The sequence below is a fragment of the Chiroxiphia lanceolata genome, chromosome Z (genome assembly GCF_009829145.1).
Source record: "Chiroxiphia lanceolata isolate bChiLan1 chromosome Z, bChiLan1.pri, whole genome shotgun sequence".
Classification (NCBI taxonomy): domain Eukaryota; kingdom Metazoa; phylum Chordata; class Aves; order Passeriformes; family Pipridae; genus Chiroxiphia; species Chiroxiphia lanceolata.
Window position 1 is genome coordinate 34,050,703 of NC_045671.1, and position 15,963 is coordinate 34,066,665.

Here is a 15,963-nt window from a genome sequence, read left to right on the forward strand (position 1 = left end):
CGTATTGTATGATCAAAAAAAAAATTCTCTGTGACCCTTCCAGGAATTTTTATTCTATATAGCACAACTAAGGATAAAGAGCAGAAATGATGAGGCAGAAGTTAATACTTTGAAAGGTAAACCTCACGTAGGAATTCCATAGTTTTTCATCACAACAGATTTTAAAATGATGTTTACAACAGCACATCAGCAGTGACGTTTCCCAGTTACTTGAACAGCAGAAGATGAGACCATGAACTGAAACAGTTTATTCAATTTATTTATGAAACTCAGCAATTCTAGAAGACTAATACTGTTCAAAAGAAAAATAAGATACGCAAGCTTTGTCTAGAATATATCCTTTATTATTTGCAGTCGGTGTAAATTTTAATACGTGACTGAATTTCTACATAATTTTTTCTGTTTAAGCACATCTGTCTTTTCCAACCACCCAGTCAACTGCACCTTTATTATGTACAGTCAGTATTTATGAAATATTGCATATGCATCTATGAACTTAGAAAAATAACATGCAAGGAAAACTGTTACCATGAAACTGATAAAAAATAAAAGACAGGTAAAACAGTCAATCCCCTTTTAGTGTGTTATGGCTTTGCACCAAGTATCAGATGTCAAAACAAACAGCTTCAGATGCTTCTTGTTAAAAGGCACTTACTGTTCTTCAAATAAACTTTCGCATTTAGTTCTATTGCATTAAGAAGTGTATCTCTGGGATTATACTCTCATAACACAGCAGAACAGTCCCAAAAGGCAGCATTAATAAAAAGGAAAAAAGGGGGTTTTATGTTAAAATATGAAAATACCAAGAATTAACACAAACTTTAAGGATTTGGTCCTTATAAAACAGGCAACAGCATTCAGGCAATAGTGATTTCTTTTCATAGCTGCTGACAAAATAATATCCCCAAAAAAACGAACTCTTCCAGTTCCAGTGTATAGATATGTCTCAGTTGAGTAGCGTACACTCTAACACCACCCCCAATAAAAATACAGCTTTTCAAGACTAACTATTGCTCCACTTTGGCTGCGAAGGAAGAAATCTCAAAAGAGTGTTAGACTTGGACATACTAGCAAGCCTACAATTCTGTGTCTCTGTATCTGGATGGCTGTCCATAATAGCCCTTCTTAGAGTGGTCTGCCAGCTGCCGACGATACTCCTCCTCCTCCTCCTCTGCATCGCTGCCGTAACTGCAGCGGTTCTCCAGGTGAGGTCTAATAGGAGGCTTCTGGGGTTCTGGAGGTCTGGAGCTAACACAGCAAGACAGGGAGAGAGAGAGACATATAATGTTTACTTCCATTATGAAAAGCTGAAGAATAGTTATACTTAGTTTTTGCTTTATGGTAACTCAGAAAAGCACATGTAGCAAACAACTTAGAGAGTCACATGGAGCAAATAAACCCCCTCCTAGCCCATAAACAATTGCATAGCCATGGTAAGGATAACTGGAGAGGCATCTTATTTCCATCAAGCTGGAGGACAATGCTCAGATTTGATCTACTCAACCCACCCGGAAGAAAGCCAAACTCAACCCACCCGGAAGAAAGCCAAATTTAAAGTTATTGAACACACCTGCACACACAGAGACATCAATAGCTTTACAGCACTTTATTCCCTGAGCCAAGAGTTTTCGAAAAGCCATTGCTGCTGCCCCTTCTGACATTTCCCTTAATTTGTTTCGCACAGTATTCTTTCTATGCCTCTTCTTCTTTTGCACCCTCAGTCTCCTGTCTCAAAGTCCGAAGACTTCTTATGTGATATTTCTCAAATTGGGAGCCCTTCTCAAGGCTCTCACTAGGGCTCTTAGCCTTCAAAGTGAGCAGAAGTAACCCGCATATTTGCTTTTCATATACTGTTGTGCTACCCATTTGATGTGACATTAAGCAGACATATAAAAATAAAATCTGTCAAGGAAGGGTATTTCCTTAGTTTCAAAAGCCATGATTTTTGCAATCCACAGTCTGCAAAAAACAAGATTATATCCTCCTTACATATTGCCCCCCTGAGGGTTTAAATAGCCCCTTCTAGGCTAATCACTGACACTCCTGTAAAAAGTCAACAGCACTGATTTCTACATGTAAGCAAACACTCTGCAAATGTGGTTAAAGATTAATTTTTATTACTTCTTAAAAGCTTCCAAGGCTGTATAAAAAAGTATGCTTCTCTGAACCTGCCAAGAAATACTGAAAATAACAGTTTTCTATTTTTGTATTTTAGATTACATACTGTGACATCAAAGCATTTGACTCACTAGAAAGAAAAAATGTCCCATTTTTATTGGCTGTTACTAAGAAGCAAGAAAAACTGAAAAGTCCTGAAAAGCAGAAAACAAAATCCATTGTGCAGTGTGTAAGCTCTTGCACAGGTGTCTGCTAAAGTCACAGAAATGTGCAGCATGTAGGGTAAGGTGGTACAATGATCAACCCATCCAGAACTCACTGAATTTTAATGAGACTACCATTTTCATGAGACTTGATGGGTGACCTGAGGCAAGTTTTATCCTTAGTCTCCCTAGCCACACTAGACACCTGTAACTGAATAAGCATTTAAGTAATAATAAATAAGTAATAATAAATTTAAACAATTATCTGTTAGGATGAACTAACAGTCATCCAGTATCTAGCACAGGAAGAATGGACATCAGAGGACCTGAATGCACAAAAGCTTCTGGATAATACTGATTGGGGCAAAAAATTGGCTCTGCAAATAGTTGAGTGAAAAAGTACAGTGTTTTCTTCCTAGATGACTCAAATACTATCAATGAATGAAAAAAAAAATACCCAAGCCCAAGAAGAGCTCACTGAAATTTTGCTCCATCTTTACAGTAATTTTTGAGGCACAACAACAAAACACTATACCAAGGCAGGAGGATTTATAAGAACAAAAACTGGCAAGATGGTTTTCCTCCTGCTAGTGAAGTAAACAATCAGGACAGAATGCTTAAAACTGGATACACCTTACCTCATCAGCTGTGGCCAGTTCTGTTCTGACTTCTGTGTTTTGACTGGGACAGCATAAATATCTGGATGCTTCTGGGCTATTTCAAGCTTTAAAAGAAAGTAGAAAAAAATAACTGTTCTTTTTAAGTCTATCCACTAGGGATCCTATACTAGGATCAAGGACTAGCAGGCCACAGCTACATCTGAAACAATTAAAGCACAAATGGATAACATCTTACTGATATTCCTACAAATACATAATCTTTTTTCAGGACTCAAGCTGCCCTATAGGCCTGAAAGCACAGCAGGCGGAAATACATTTCCTCATACCCTGGCATTCTGGGCCTCTTGAAGCTCTTGCATTCTTTGCATCCTCGCCTTATGATCCATCTCCTCAAATATTTTTACTTTCCTCAATACCGATTTTGGAGTGTTTTCTTGTTCGCCTCCTTCCTCTTCCAACTTTGCCTCCTCCTCCTCCTCCTCTGCATATGGAACTGCTGGCTGAGAGTTTCTCAGAATAGGACGCCCAAAGGCAGGTTTAACAGAAACAGGTGGGGGTGCTGCTTTAGCTGAAACACTTGAAGTCTCACTGCTGACAGCAACATTACTTGATTTAGAGTCATAGTTCTTGGGGAAGTCATATAGATCTTCGTTTTGTAATTTTCCCTGCAAGTATAAAACACACCAGCAAATTTTACATCAGCAACTTTGTAATTTTCATTTCAAAAGAGCGCTTCAACTTGAAATTAATCACTTTGCACATGTCTTTAACAGTGTCAATCTTTGTATGACGTAGCACTGTAATGCTGAGGGTACCCCTGAGCTGGAGTTGACCCACAGATGAATCTTTCAACCTAATATTATATTTAACCTAGTATTGTATTTAGCCATATATCTGCTTATTAACCAAGATGCTATATAACCCTTAGTAATGCTTTAAGAGCACACATTTATGCTTGTTAGCACAGCATATTATTAGTAATTAGGAAGGTTTGTATGTGTTCCAAGGCCACAAAAGCAGTAGGCCTCACATGGTTGCAGCTGGTTCGTATCTGAGATATAAACGTAGCCATAGTGTTCTGTATTTAGAGACTAGTCAAGGCCATGGGGCATTTGATAGTAGTCAGTCCAAACTGACTCTCCTGGCCAGGCTTCAGGGGAGAGAATAAAGCCAAATTGTTTTTCCACACCAATCAAAATGATGTAAGCTGGTTTGTTTAACACTATATAAGCTGGACCCTCTCACAGCTTCACCCTATGCATGGACGCACTGCATAGGATTTCCCAGTTACCAGGAAGAGGTTCGCTGTGACTGGGGCTCCCCAGCTGAAGTGCGGCCTGGATTATGGTAATGTATGTATGGTAACTGGTGATGTCTCTCTCTCTTAATCACTGTAAGACTTTCTTTGTAGTAATGATTAGATGCATTGCTAAGTGTATCCTTTCATAAGCCACAGTTTCTTTTCTAATTCTTTACTGTTTTGCACTACAGTAAACTTACACACTTATTCCTAAAGTTGGTGTCTGTGTTCCTTAAATCCATCCTCATTCCCGAGGCAAAACAGAAAACAAACACTTGAAAGGTATCTGAACTGCTGCAACATTTTGGCCATATGCTCATAGACTACACATCAGCCTATAGACAACTAGGGCATTTAGACTCGTTTGGCCTATTTGTTAAGGAGTACCAGAACTACAATGTGTGTTAGGGTACAGCACAGAGAAAACTGATGCCTCCAGTAATTTTTTCAGTACTACCTGAAGTGGAACATCAGTATCAGGAGTTTAGAAGTGCATAGGACCCACTTCTGGTTTTTATTCCACTTTTGTTTTCCTTACACATGTCCTACTCTACCCAATCTTCATTGTCAAGGCAGACTTGGACTGTATTTTGAATACTTGCAGTATATGAGGACACTAATCCTCATAAAGAAAGAACTTTTGGGTCGGGGGAAATTGGGAATTGCTAAAATAAAATGGTGTCTAGAGACTGTAATTTTTGGCCCCCTTCACCCCACATCACTCCTGAGCAATGTTTGAATAAACAGCTAACATCAATTTCTAGTGATAGTCAGAGGTGGTAGATGCTGATTTTGTGTTTCACAGTAATAGCCATCAGATATGCTTTTCCTGGTGATTAGCCCACTTTTGTTTTTGCTGAGCTAAAGAAGTGCCTTTAAGTTTGTTAACAGACAGAAAAAGAAGTCTACTTTCTTATTCCATATGAACATATATATTTGAAAGGAACCATTAAGTTCTTCTCTCTGCTTGATCCTGCAACACCTTCAGTTATTCCTTCTCTCCACATTTACAATGTTTTCTGGTCTCTGATCATTCCTATTGCTCTTTCCAATGTGCCACCCTGGAGAGTTCTCCAGAAAGAGGATGTTTACATTCAGATTTGTTTCTACAAATTTACCTTAGGTGGTTCAGGCTTGAATGCTGGAGGTGGACTTGGTTCTCTAAGGATCTCCCTGCTACCAGCTTTTCTCAACTGAGCCCTTGGTTCAGGAGTAAATTTTTTTAAACTCTATGAAAGAAAATAAGAGATAAAATCATTGCAGTAGCCAGTAATTCAATCATTTTTCCTCTCTCTCTAGTTTACTATTTTGGGAAAACTTACCAAGAGTCAAATGACTGTCAGCAACCTGACTACGATTGCTGCAGATGTAATTGCAAAGTTCAAGGTGATCATCAAGAAATCTATAAACTTAGGCAGCAATGCAGAACTAATAATTTTGCTCTACACAATGTAGCTCTGAGATGCTATCAAAAGCAAGATTAAGCTGCAGTTAAAAAAAAAACAAACCTCTGCTTTTTCTAAAAATCCAATCATCTCACCTCCTCATGATGCACAGGCTCAGAGGACCGGCTAACAGATGAAATCCTTGGTTCCTCTAAGGGCTCATCAAGTTCATTGTCAGTGTATGCACCTCCTTCTCCATCTGTATCCTCTAGGTCACTGATCAGCCGACTGTCACAACTCAAATAGTCAGCACCCATAGCAGTAAGGTAAGACATACGATCATCGGCATCATCATCCATGCCATCCAGCTGGAGAAAAGTCAGTAGAGAATTAAGGTACAAAGACTAAATAAATAAGAATTAGAGTCCAGTTAAGTCCCAACATCATGCCAAACAGCTCCTTAGGAAAGACTTTGCAGAACTGAAACTAATGCAGAATCACAATGAAAAGTCCTGCAGCAGTTGATCCCTCCTCATCGTTCTCTACCCACAGCACTAGTAATGACAGCTCCAAAGTACAACAAACAGTATTATTTTTTGTTACCAAGACAGACATCAACTGACTAGTTGTATAGCCTATCCATCACTGACAAACAAAATTTTGAACAATTTTTACTGGCAAGAGATACTTTGAGATACCTGTATAGCTTCACAGAGTACGGACTGACTGCTTACCTTTCCTTCCGATACCCATACTGCTTCTCCTTGCTGTTGCTGAACAGTATCCTTCAAACTACCATACCAACTGTCATTGGCTGAATTTAAATTGATGGTTGCTGTAAAAATTGAAGGAAAAAGTATATATACACAGCAAACGCGATTCATTATCCATCCTTTGCTGTTTAACACTTTTTGGTTTAGTTATGTGAGAATGTTAAGCAGCCATTTCTTTTAGATCATTGACAGAAGCATGGTATTTTTATTTTTTGTGTATTCCCAAACTGATTAGATCACTTTTCTTTTAGTGACGGTACGCCAACAAATAACTTCTTTTGCATTAGAATTTTGAAACTTTGAAAAACGTCAAGGAAGGGATTGCTCATGACCATACCTTCCCACCCTTTTAGTTCCAGCCCACATAACTTACTATGCAGAGTAATAAGTAGATGTCTTGAGACTCACACAGTCACATCCACTACTCTCTTGGTAAGCACGTTAGACAAACATTCTTCCTTACCTGTAAAGAGGTGGGAACAAGTTTTCTTCAGTTTGTTTGCTTGCTCATAAAGTTTTCTTGAGCTCTTGTTTGATGTAGAACATAGCCTTTGTCTCATGGTCTTCACACCTTGCTTACTGTCTGGGTTAAAGAAGACCACAATTGGAAACCACTGGGTATAATTTAGCAGGTCCACTGCTTTAGGAGTGACGTCCAACAGAGCATGTTTATCCTGTTAACAAGAAAGGCCAGTGAATGTGGTGCTTGTGGGGAACAAGGAGGTAACTGGAGCATGGAATCCTAGGAAAGCCAGGGCATTTTTTTCCAAATAAGACTACAACTTGTTGGATGTTTTCACACAGTTATATCACATTTAGAATGTTACATTTCTGATGACAGTAAGAGCAATTAGAGCACTGCCTGACAGTAAAGCCTCCATGGCAAATTCAGAAAGCATATAGTAAAAGACAGATGTTGCTCTGTCCAAATTTAGAATGGACTAAGGAAGGAGAATTTAACTTCTAATATCAGGTTCAAAGCTATAAAAATTACAAAAATTGCTGTTGAACAATTTCAAAACAGCTTTATCATTAAGTCAACTCTGCTTACTACAGAAATAGATGCAGTGAAGATTTGAGTACTCTGCAAGTTTTAGGAGCGACAAATCAAACAACATGCTGTTGAGCATAAGCACTTTTCAGAGAAATACTCTACCTGCTCAATGATTTGCCTCACAGTGTTCAAGCGCACCACCCCAGTTGATTTCTCCGAACCTGCATCTCTGGGTTCTGTCTCTGCAAAGACAACATTTTAGCTTATCTCTGAGTGGCCAAGCAGCTGTGATTATTAAGTTATCAATTCTCTAACTTAACGATGAAAAAGAAACTAGGAGGACCACTTACTTGCTGTCTGGTACAGGTGAGGCAAATCATTTGACAATTTCTCCATAGCAACATCTGCAATAGGGCCAAATATCACCACAGGTCTCTTAAAACCAGCTGAAAGAAAAATATTTGGAAAAAAGATAAGTTTGAGAAGACTGATTTTATATATAACAGACAAGATCCTCAGTTACCATGCATAGTTATAAGTTGAAAATATTAAAAAAAATTTAAAAGATAATTTCTCAGAAGTTTGTGCAACAGGATAATGCAGAAAGCTACTTTTTTCAGCTGAGAAAGCAAAAGAGATTTTTAATTCAGCAGCTTCCTCATTCCCTCAAATGATGTTGCATTTAGAAGATTCTGCATCTGAAAACACACATTAATCTTTTCATCCATCAAACTGCATGAATCTTTACACAGTGGGTTTTGTGTGAATAAAGATGCTAAACAAACTGCGAGGCAGGTGGAAGAAGCAAAGAAATGCAAAACTATGTTATGCTCACGTCAAAGCAAGTGCAAACACAGTCCTCAGAGTTAACGGAGGAATGCCATTCTGTTTCTCAGTCTTCATCCTGATATCTGGGAGCTTCCTTAAAATAATCTTTACTGTTTGCTGTGCTCCCGAGTACTGTCATATGCGAATACCCAGAAAACCATCTTGACCAGCTCAGCATCACTAGTAATACAGCTAGTTTAGAGTCATGGAGAGAGACCACATCAACTATGATTATATTTGGACAATCTATTGAAAATAACTGGATTCTATTTGCTATAAATTTAATGTCAAAATGGTATTTATGAAGACAGGGGTTGATCTCAGGAACATGGATTGTACTTTCAGAGCTAGCCAAGGAAGAGCTAGCTGAGGAAACAACAAAATGCCCTGCTTGTTTCATCCTTTTTTCATTTTAAACCTTGCAACTGGCATGTGTAATTTGGAGGGAAAGGAAACAGCAGTAGTTTAAAAGTGTAAAAAGCTTTTTCTGAGAGTAGTTTATAGCATCCAGAAATGTGCATTCTGAGAAAAATGTCCTCCCTTTCTGTTGGTTAAATTTAACATTGTCAGAAGTTGTTAGAAACCACTTTCTTAGCTGACCAAACATTTGGATGTTAAACCAGCCAGCAATTAATGGGCAGTTTGCTGACAGCAGTCTCACCTTCGCGCAACTGAACTCGCTCATAAGCTGGGAATTTTGTGCTCACAGATACAATGGCTGTCAGATCTTCACGACTTTTCCTCAGATTCTTCTTTGCTCCAGATCGCTGGCCACGTGTTCTCCAGAAATCTGCCCTATCACTTGAACCATCTTTTTGGGCATTTTGAACGCTGGCCATCTGTTCAGCTCTGACAGAGAAAGCAGACGGTTCAATTGTACAGAACTACTCAAAGAGGGTAAAGGTTCTTTCACTGAACAACAATGGGGTTTGAATTTGCAGCAGGTAATATGCCATACAGAAATGAGTGTAGGAAAAAATAGACAAGTCCAGTTGCCTTTGCCTTGAAGCAGATACATTGTCAGAAAAAGTTCTGACTCGCCACAGCTACAAATTGCTGGGCAGGAATGAGTCCTGGGGTCTTAAACTGGTAACTTATACAAGCATAAATAAAAGAATGCAACTATAAAGAAGTGGTGAGAGAGTGCAACTAAGGCCTAAGAAATTACTGTCACTATTCTCTATTGCATTGGGCCTTATAAATTAAGTTGCTACAGCATAGAAACAAAGGCTGGTTTGGTCAGATCAATTAACAGAGAGGAGGGAATATAGTAACCAGGAAAGAGACATGGGAGTCACATAAGAACTATATTTCATGAACTTGCATGTACAGTGCAATTGTGAACTTTTTCCTCCATCGTAAAATCACAACCACACTAAAGAACTTAAATGCTACAGTCTAAAAATACGCTGTTTTTTTTTTTCTGATTAATTTTAATACTTTTACTCATAGTGCACATTTCAGCACTTCAGAATCACAGAAATCGCAGAATATTCTCAGCCAGAAGGGACCCACAAGGATCATCAAGTCCAACTCTTAAGTAAATGGCCTGTACAGGGATCAAACCTGTGACTTCGTCATTTATTAGCATGATGCTCTAACCAGCTGAGCTAAATTATTATTACTTCCCATGAATTTTAACTAGGAAAGCACATTTAAGCAAAAATATTGCTGTGGTTCACTCCATATTTCACACAAAAATCCAGACTACAGCTACCAAAAAATATTAGCCCCAGAATAAATTCTTGAAACGCTTTCCATAAGGATATACATAAGAAATTCAAGCACTAAAGTTTTTCTAGAAGATTAATCATCAGAGTATTCTTGCACACCGTCATGAGCTTCCTAAGATGTAGACAGTTTTGGTTGCTGGGGCTTTGTTTGTTGGTTTGGTTTGGTTTGATTTGGTGTGTGGCTGGCACACAAAGAAGAAATGGGAGGGGTGAAAGCAAAAAAAAAAGCAAAAATAGGACCCACCACCCATTTTCTGGAAAACAAACTGAAGCAGCTAGTGGTCAACGCTTGGTTGATTGCTGAGCAGAAGCCCTAGGTCTGTGCTGCAAATACATGATTCTAATATGTAGGTAATACCACCCTTTCTCATTGTCTCCTTACACAATGTCACAGTTCTAAAATCTACGGTTTTTACAGGCACAATTCTTGTAAAAGTAAAGACAAAACAATTCATTCATTCTTTTAAGGGGGAATAAGAAGGGAGAAAGGTATGACATAAGAAGCAAAAATAACTTAGGAGGAAAAAAATCTTGCTTATAGCAATGGGGAGGAAGACAGGGTGCTACCTTACCTGCTCTTATTTGGAATGAGGCCCTTTTCCAGTTCATTTCCAATTCTCACAGCTAGCCAGTTTCCCAATTTGCCATCATACAGTGTATCAACTACTCTGAAGATCTCCCCTCTGGTAAATGCTAAGCTCTGTGGTGACTCCTTTTCACACTCAAAGTGACTCCTGATGAAGAATGAATCTCCTCTACCACAGGCCATGATGTCTCTGTAGACTAAAACAGGACATTTAGTTTACGCTTTTTTTACATTTGAAAGAAAGATTAGGCTGTGATTCTGGAGAACACAGTTTTGCAATTCTAAATGTCCACTTAAAAAGATGTAAAAACCCAGACATTCATTCACATTTATTGCCCTACACACACTTTATCAAGAGTGTTCCATACTTGCATGCATACAGCCCTTACAGCTCCGGGGAAAGCAGGTACGTGCACATTCCCAATGCAAAAGGCATCTATGGTACTACAGTATTGCAGCAGGCTGTGTCTCCAACAGGAAAACAAGAGGCTTTACTTGTTTCTTAACATCAATAAAATTGTCCATTTGCTGCTGACCAAATCCCTTATAACTGCCAAGGCACAGCAGAAAAGGAATGCTAACAGCATATCTTCTGCCAGCTGCTAGACAGAAAAGCAGAAGAAACAAACAGTACCTTACCACTCTTCAGGATTAAGAGATACTATTTGCTAATAATGAAAGAGATGGAGAAGTACTCTGAAAAACATGACACACAGGCATCCTCAGATGGATGGAATACAGCTGTCTTCTAAACTAGTGAAGAGTAACTAAAACGCTATCAAGAATAAGCACAAGACAGATTATTTGTGGTTTCACTGACAAAGCAGAGCTTAAAAGCTTCATGGATACACATACATTATGTTCAAAGCACCTACCTTCATATTTGCTTTGAGCCAAAATTGTCACAGTTTCACCTTTGGGAATTTCTAAAAGATACAAAACAGCTTCTTCCCGAACAATACCTCTGAAGTCTTGAGTGTTTACCTATATACAGAAAAAATTTTAAAAAAATTCAACAGCTGAAAAATCAACAATAAGAGAAATTTTTGTTTAATCTAAAAAAATCCTAAATATTCTCCTCCCTTATATTTTTTTTAAAGTGTCCTAGTTAGAACAGCTGGGACCAGTTCATCACTGGATGGGTGTAACCCAAAACTGTGTATTCTATAGCCTTCCATGCCATTTCCCAGAAACTGTTTTCAATAGACCATTTACAACCTCTGCCCAGAGCAGCCTGACTCCTCAGGCTATAAACTAGGTGTTAAGAGGCCTGCAAGATAAGAAGGTGCCTCCCTGTTCTCACACTCTTTTGTGGGACTCCCCACCCTGAGGGAAGTACTGAGCATTCCTTCCTGAACTGGAGAATATATAATCTTGGAGCCTTGGAACTTTTGGAACCACTCGTGGGATCCAGAGGAAGACTGCGGATCACCGCTCTCAACCAGACTGCAACCACCACTTTTCAACCAGACTGCAACCACCACTCTCGACTGGACTGCAATCACCACCCTTGACCAGACTGCAACAGCATTCTCACCAACAGGTTTTCCCCTCTGTTTTTACTTTTGACTCAGTGGGCCCAAAGAACACCACTCTGTTCATGCCCCAGGGTGCTGGGTTATACATTTGGGTTTAGTGGGTTAAAACCAATTGTTTGTCTGTATAATTGTACTTATTGTATTATTTTATTAAATTGTTATTCTGACTTATAATCTCTCTTTTGAGTTGAGTTCATTTCCCCTGCTGGTTTACCTTTAAACCAGCACATAAAGTCAATATGAATGTCTCTTGTGAATATTTTATTCCAGCTATTAAAAGCAATTTGTTTAAAAAACATGGTCCTGGATGTGCACTGCTAGATTGCTTCTTCAACTTAAACAGGCTCCAAAGGAGCAAGAGAAAAGAGGCAGAGAGAAAATTACATTAGCCTCCTATTTGAATTTTCAGGAAAAAAATGAGAATGAAGGGAAAAAGTAGCACAGATGATATAAATAAGAAACTGGAAAAATGAATCACCACAACACAAGGAAACTGGAGAAAGGTGAAAGAAGAAAATTATGATGCCCTCAACTTTTTCCTCCTCCAAGACTAGGAAGAAGCATTATACAAAAAATTTATTGTCCCATCTTGCAGCATTTTTGATTAATATTTCTTCAAAGTACTCCTTCCACAAAACTCCAAACAAACTAAAGCTTGGTATACAACTCTCCCTCAGAAACTCATTTCTGTAAGATCCCTCTACCACACACACATCCTTCAAAGCAATAATTTGATTTCCTAAGATCATAATTTCTTCTGTATTTCCATTAAGAAGCAAAACAAAGTATAAAGAAGTTCTTTGCATTTCAAGGACACATACTCATACCTTAAGAATCTGATCTCCTTCCTGTAGTCCTTCCTGGTCAGCTGAGGTCCCTTCTTGAATTCCAGCAATAAATATGCCAACATCATTTCCACCTGCCAGTCGTAGACCCACGCTATCCCCTTTCTTGAATCTCACCATTTTCGTATTAGGACTACAAGATTTACAAGCAGAAAAAGGAAGTAAGGCCTGGTATTAGGCATATAACAGTAACAGGTTATCGAGACAAAAAAATTGCAACTCCTTCAACAAAATCGTATTGATAATATTCTTATGCCCTTTCTTTCTCTATGTAGGCTATACTTACCCAGCTAACTCTTCAGTGATGGAAGGAAGCAGAGAATTTGCATTTTTCATACTGGAAACTAAACTAGGAAGAGTGACTAAGTGGCATACACAGACTTGACAGAGCAGGAAAACAGTCCCCAAGTAGTTCCCCACCTATTGTATCCTCTCTTATATAAGCAGCTGGGTTTTACAGTCGGAGTTATAACTAATCATATTCATTGTTATTCCCTTTATACTCTAGAGAACTGTAATACGAATTAAATTTATACCTATTTGCTTTGTAGTTTAACATGTTTGTTAGAAGTCTTCAAGTTTTCTTGTGATAAGAAATATTTCCAAGTATAACATACTGGTATGTTTACAATCAGCCCTTTCACATTGCAGTAGGAGACACTACTGGACTAGGCTCAGCTTTTTTGCTGTCAGAAAAGCTGTATGACTGAGTGACCTTCCAACACAGAGGACAGTACTTATCTGTCAGCCATTCTCAGTAATACCCTAAGCCTGTATTATAAATTCCCCTTCACCAAAATAATCACTTGATTAATTTGCACATCAATGACAACATATGCAGGGTCCAACCCAGAAAAGATCCGAGAAGAGAATCCATTTAAGAAAATACTCCAAGCCATAAAATACCTTCAAAACCTTATCTTTAGGCTTCTCCTTACAATCTCAACACTCCTCTCTCTTCAATTTCTGGTTTTGGAAACTCTCAAAAGAAAACGTGTAGGTTGATTTCCTTTTAATAAACTCTGCAATAAAATAAAACTATTGTGCACATTCCCATGCAAGCCCAGAAGGACAAGGTGTTCTATACTTTCCAGGTAGAAAACAAGTCTATACCTTCCTAGCAGATATTTCTGAAACTAAGCTGAACTCCAAATTTCATCATTAGAATCTATGTCATCTCTTTTTGGCATCGAGCTATAATCACTCCAAATGGGGAAAAAAACCCACAAACCTATGCAACCAAGAATCAGGTACAGGTCACTGGAAGAGTGCAAAAGAACTCAGCAAGTCCCATCTTACCCATATATTGCTTCATCTTCTGGGCTGGGCTTAAGAATCGTCCGTGTAACTGCTTTTGGTTGAGACACTAAACACAAGAAAAAAAGACAAAAGAAGTTACTGAAATATTGAAAATGTTATATATGGCAGCAATTTTTAGCTATCGGATAGCAATCAAACCCCTCCATGCCAAAGACTAACACAGATTTAAACATCAAGCATGTCTGACTAGAATTAATTTATTTCCCTTCTTTTTTTAATTCTTAAAAAGAACAAAGAGTTCAAGGGAAGGATACACAGCTCTTTCAGGCAAGTTAGATTGATTTCATTTGACTGCTTAGGGCAAAAAGCTAACAGCAGATGCTCTAGGAGAGTACTTGCTTTTTTGGAGGTGGTAATTCTAATAAGCAACTGTCTTCAAATAATCTCAGGTGTTTCTTCTCTCTGCACCACAAAGCACAGACAGACCTCTTCTCTGTGTGTCAGGATGGGTACGACATGAAGAGCATACCAGATATGTCAACATGACTGAGGGACGAGACATTCTGTGACCAGGGACAAAAAAGAAGCAACCAAAACCTTCAGGCTCTGACCTGCTGAGTCATCTTGGTAGCTCAGCTCTTTGTTTGTGTCCACAACTGTAACAGTAGGAGTAGCAACATCACCAATTGATTTGAATGGTGTAGGCATTGCTCCCATCCTGGACATCCTATTGGATGGATCATCTTTTGCACTAAAAGAAAGAAAAAGAAAAAAAAGTGTAGTGAGGGAATGACACTACAGCTTCTTTGACAAGCATTAGAAAAATGAACCAGAAAAGACCATTTCTTACTTTGGTTTCTCTTTCAGCTTTTCATTGGAAGAATGTGAATCCAGATCAGAATGATGTAATCTGTCATCTTGAGGGGAGAATGATCTGTTTGACTCTATTTCAGAAATGTCTATAAAGAGAGTGGCAAATCAAGAAATGTAGGATTTGTTTAATTTATTCGCTTGTCTGATCATCATGTTTATTTACACAGTTTTCAAATATAAGATACACTGAACCTTTCAGCCTACTCCTGGTTTCAAGTTGGATTTGACTAGGGTTCAAAAAGTGCTGTTTACCTTTTAGTGTTTCCACCCCTCCATCCCCCCAAAAATATTTCAGAAAGATTTCACACAACCTTTAGGAAACACACTCACATCACACAACTACTTTGAGCATACTACAGACTTGTTAGCTAGTGTTAGCAGCCTTTTATTTGAGATCTTGTGGAGGTTCCCAAACAGAAGACCACCTTCACATTTATAGTCTTCATATAATTGCCTTTCAGTGACAAATGAAACAGAGTGACCCTTGGACTTGAACCGTATCTCCACCTAGATAAAACCTACAGAAAGTTCCACCCCATATTCTGACATTAGAGAAGCAAGTATTTTGTAGTGAATAATATAACTGCTCCCCCAAACATTCTAAGCCCTTCCCAAAGCAAGATTATGTTGAGAGGTATAGCTCCTACACTCTAAGAGATCATTTGTATAGAACAGGTACTTGGAATGGAAACCAGATGTCCAGGGGGACTTAATTTCCTCTTGTCCTGATATTTTTCCCTCCATTTGAATGCTGCCATGAATGTTAATGACCTCAGAAGAAGAAACCAGTTCAATGCACTCGATTTAAAATTTTATTAAAGCAATTGACTTGCTTGTTCCACGAGGATTGATTCTGACAGACCAATATTGCTGCTTCTATGTTTGCCCCTTCCCAAAATGTCATCGT

At 38.5% G+C, this 15,963-nt stretch overlaps 1 protein-coding gene across 4 annotated transcripts in view; it reads right to left on the reverse strand.

Moving 5' to 3' along the window:
- Positions 1-322: 322 nt before the first annotated feature.
- TJP2 (tight junction protein 2) overlaps positions 323-15,963 on the reverse strand; it is a 52,949-nt gene continuing 37,308 nt past the window's right edge. For all 4 annotated transcript variants that reach the window (XM_032675625.1, XM_032675627.1, XM_032675626.1 and 1 more), the window contains exons 8-23: positions 15,034-15,142; positions 14,795-14,934; positions 14,223-14,289; positions 12,906-13,056; positions 11,416-11,524; positions 10,527-10,737; positions 8,883-9,070; positions 7,744-7,839; positions 7,556-7,635; positions 6,863-7,073; positions 6,361-6,461; positions 5,782-5,994; positions 5,360-5,470; positions 3,268-3,606; positions 2,960-3,045; positions 323-1,248 (exon numbers count right to left, since the gene is read on the reverse strand). In XM_032675625.1, coding sequence (XP_032531516.1) covers positions 1,077-1,248; positions 2,960-3,045; positions 3,268-3,606; positions 5,360-5,470; positions 5,782-5,994; positions 6,361-6,461; positions 6,863-7,073; positions 7,556-7,635; positions 7,744-7,839; positions 8,883-9,070; positions 10,527-10,737; positions 11,416-11,524; positions 12,906-13,056; positions 14,223-14,289; positions 14,795-14,934; positions 15,034-15,142 — 2,384 coding nt within the window. In that variant the 3' untranslated portion in view covers positions 323-1,076. The remainder of the gene's footprint in view (positions 1,249-2,959; positions 3,046-3,267; positions 3,607-5,359; positions 5,471-5,781; positions 5,995-6,360; positions 6,462-6,862; positions 7,074-7,555; positions 7,636-7,743; positions 7,840-8,882; positions 9,071-10,526; positions 10,738-11,415; positions 11,525-12,905; positions 13,057-14,222; positions 14,290-14,794; positions 14,935-15,033; positions 15,143-15,963) is intronic.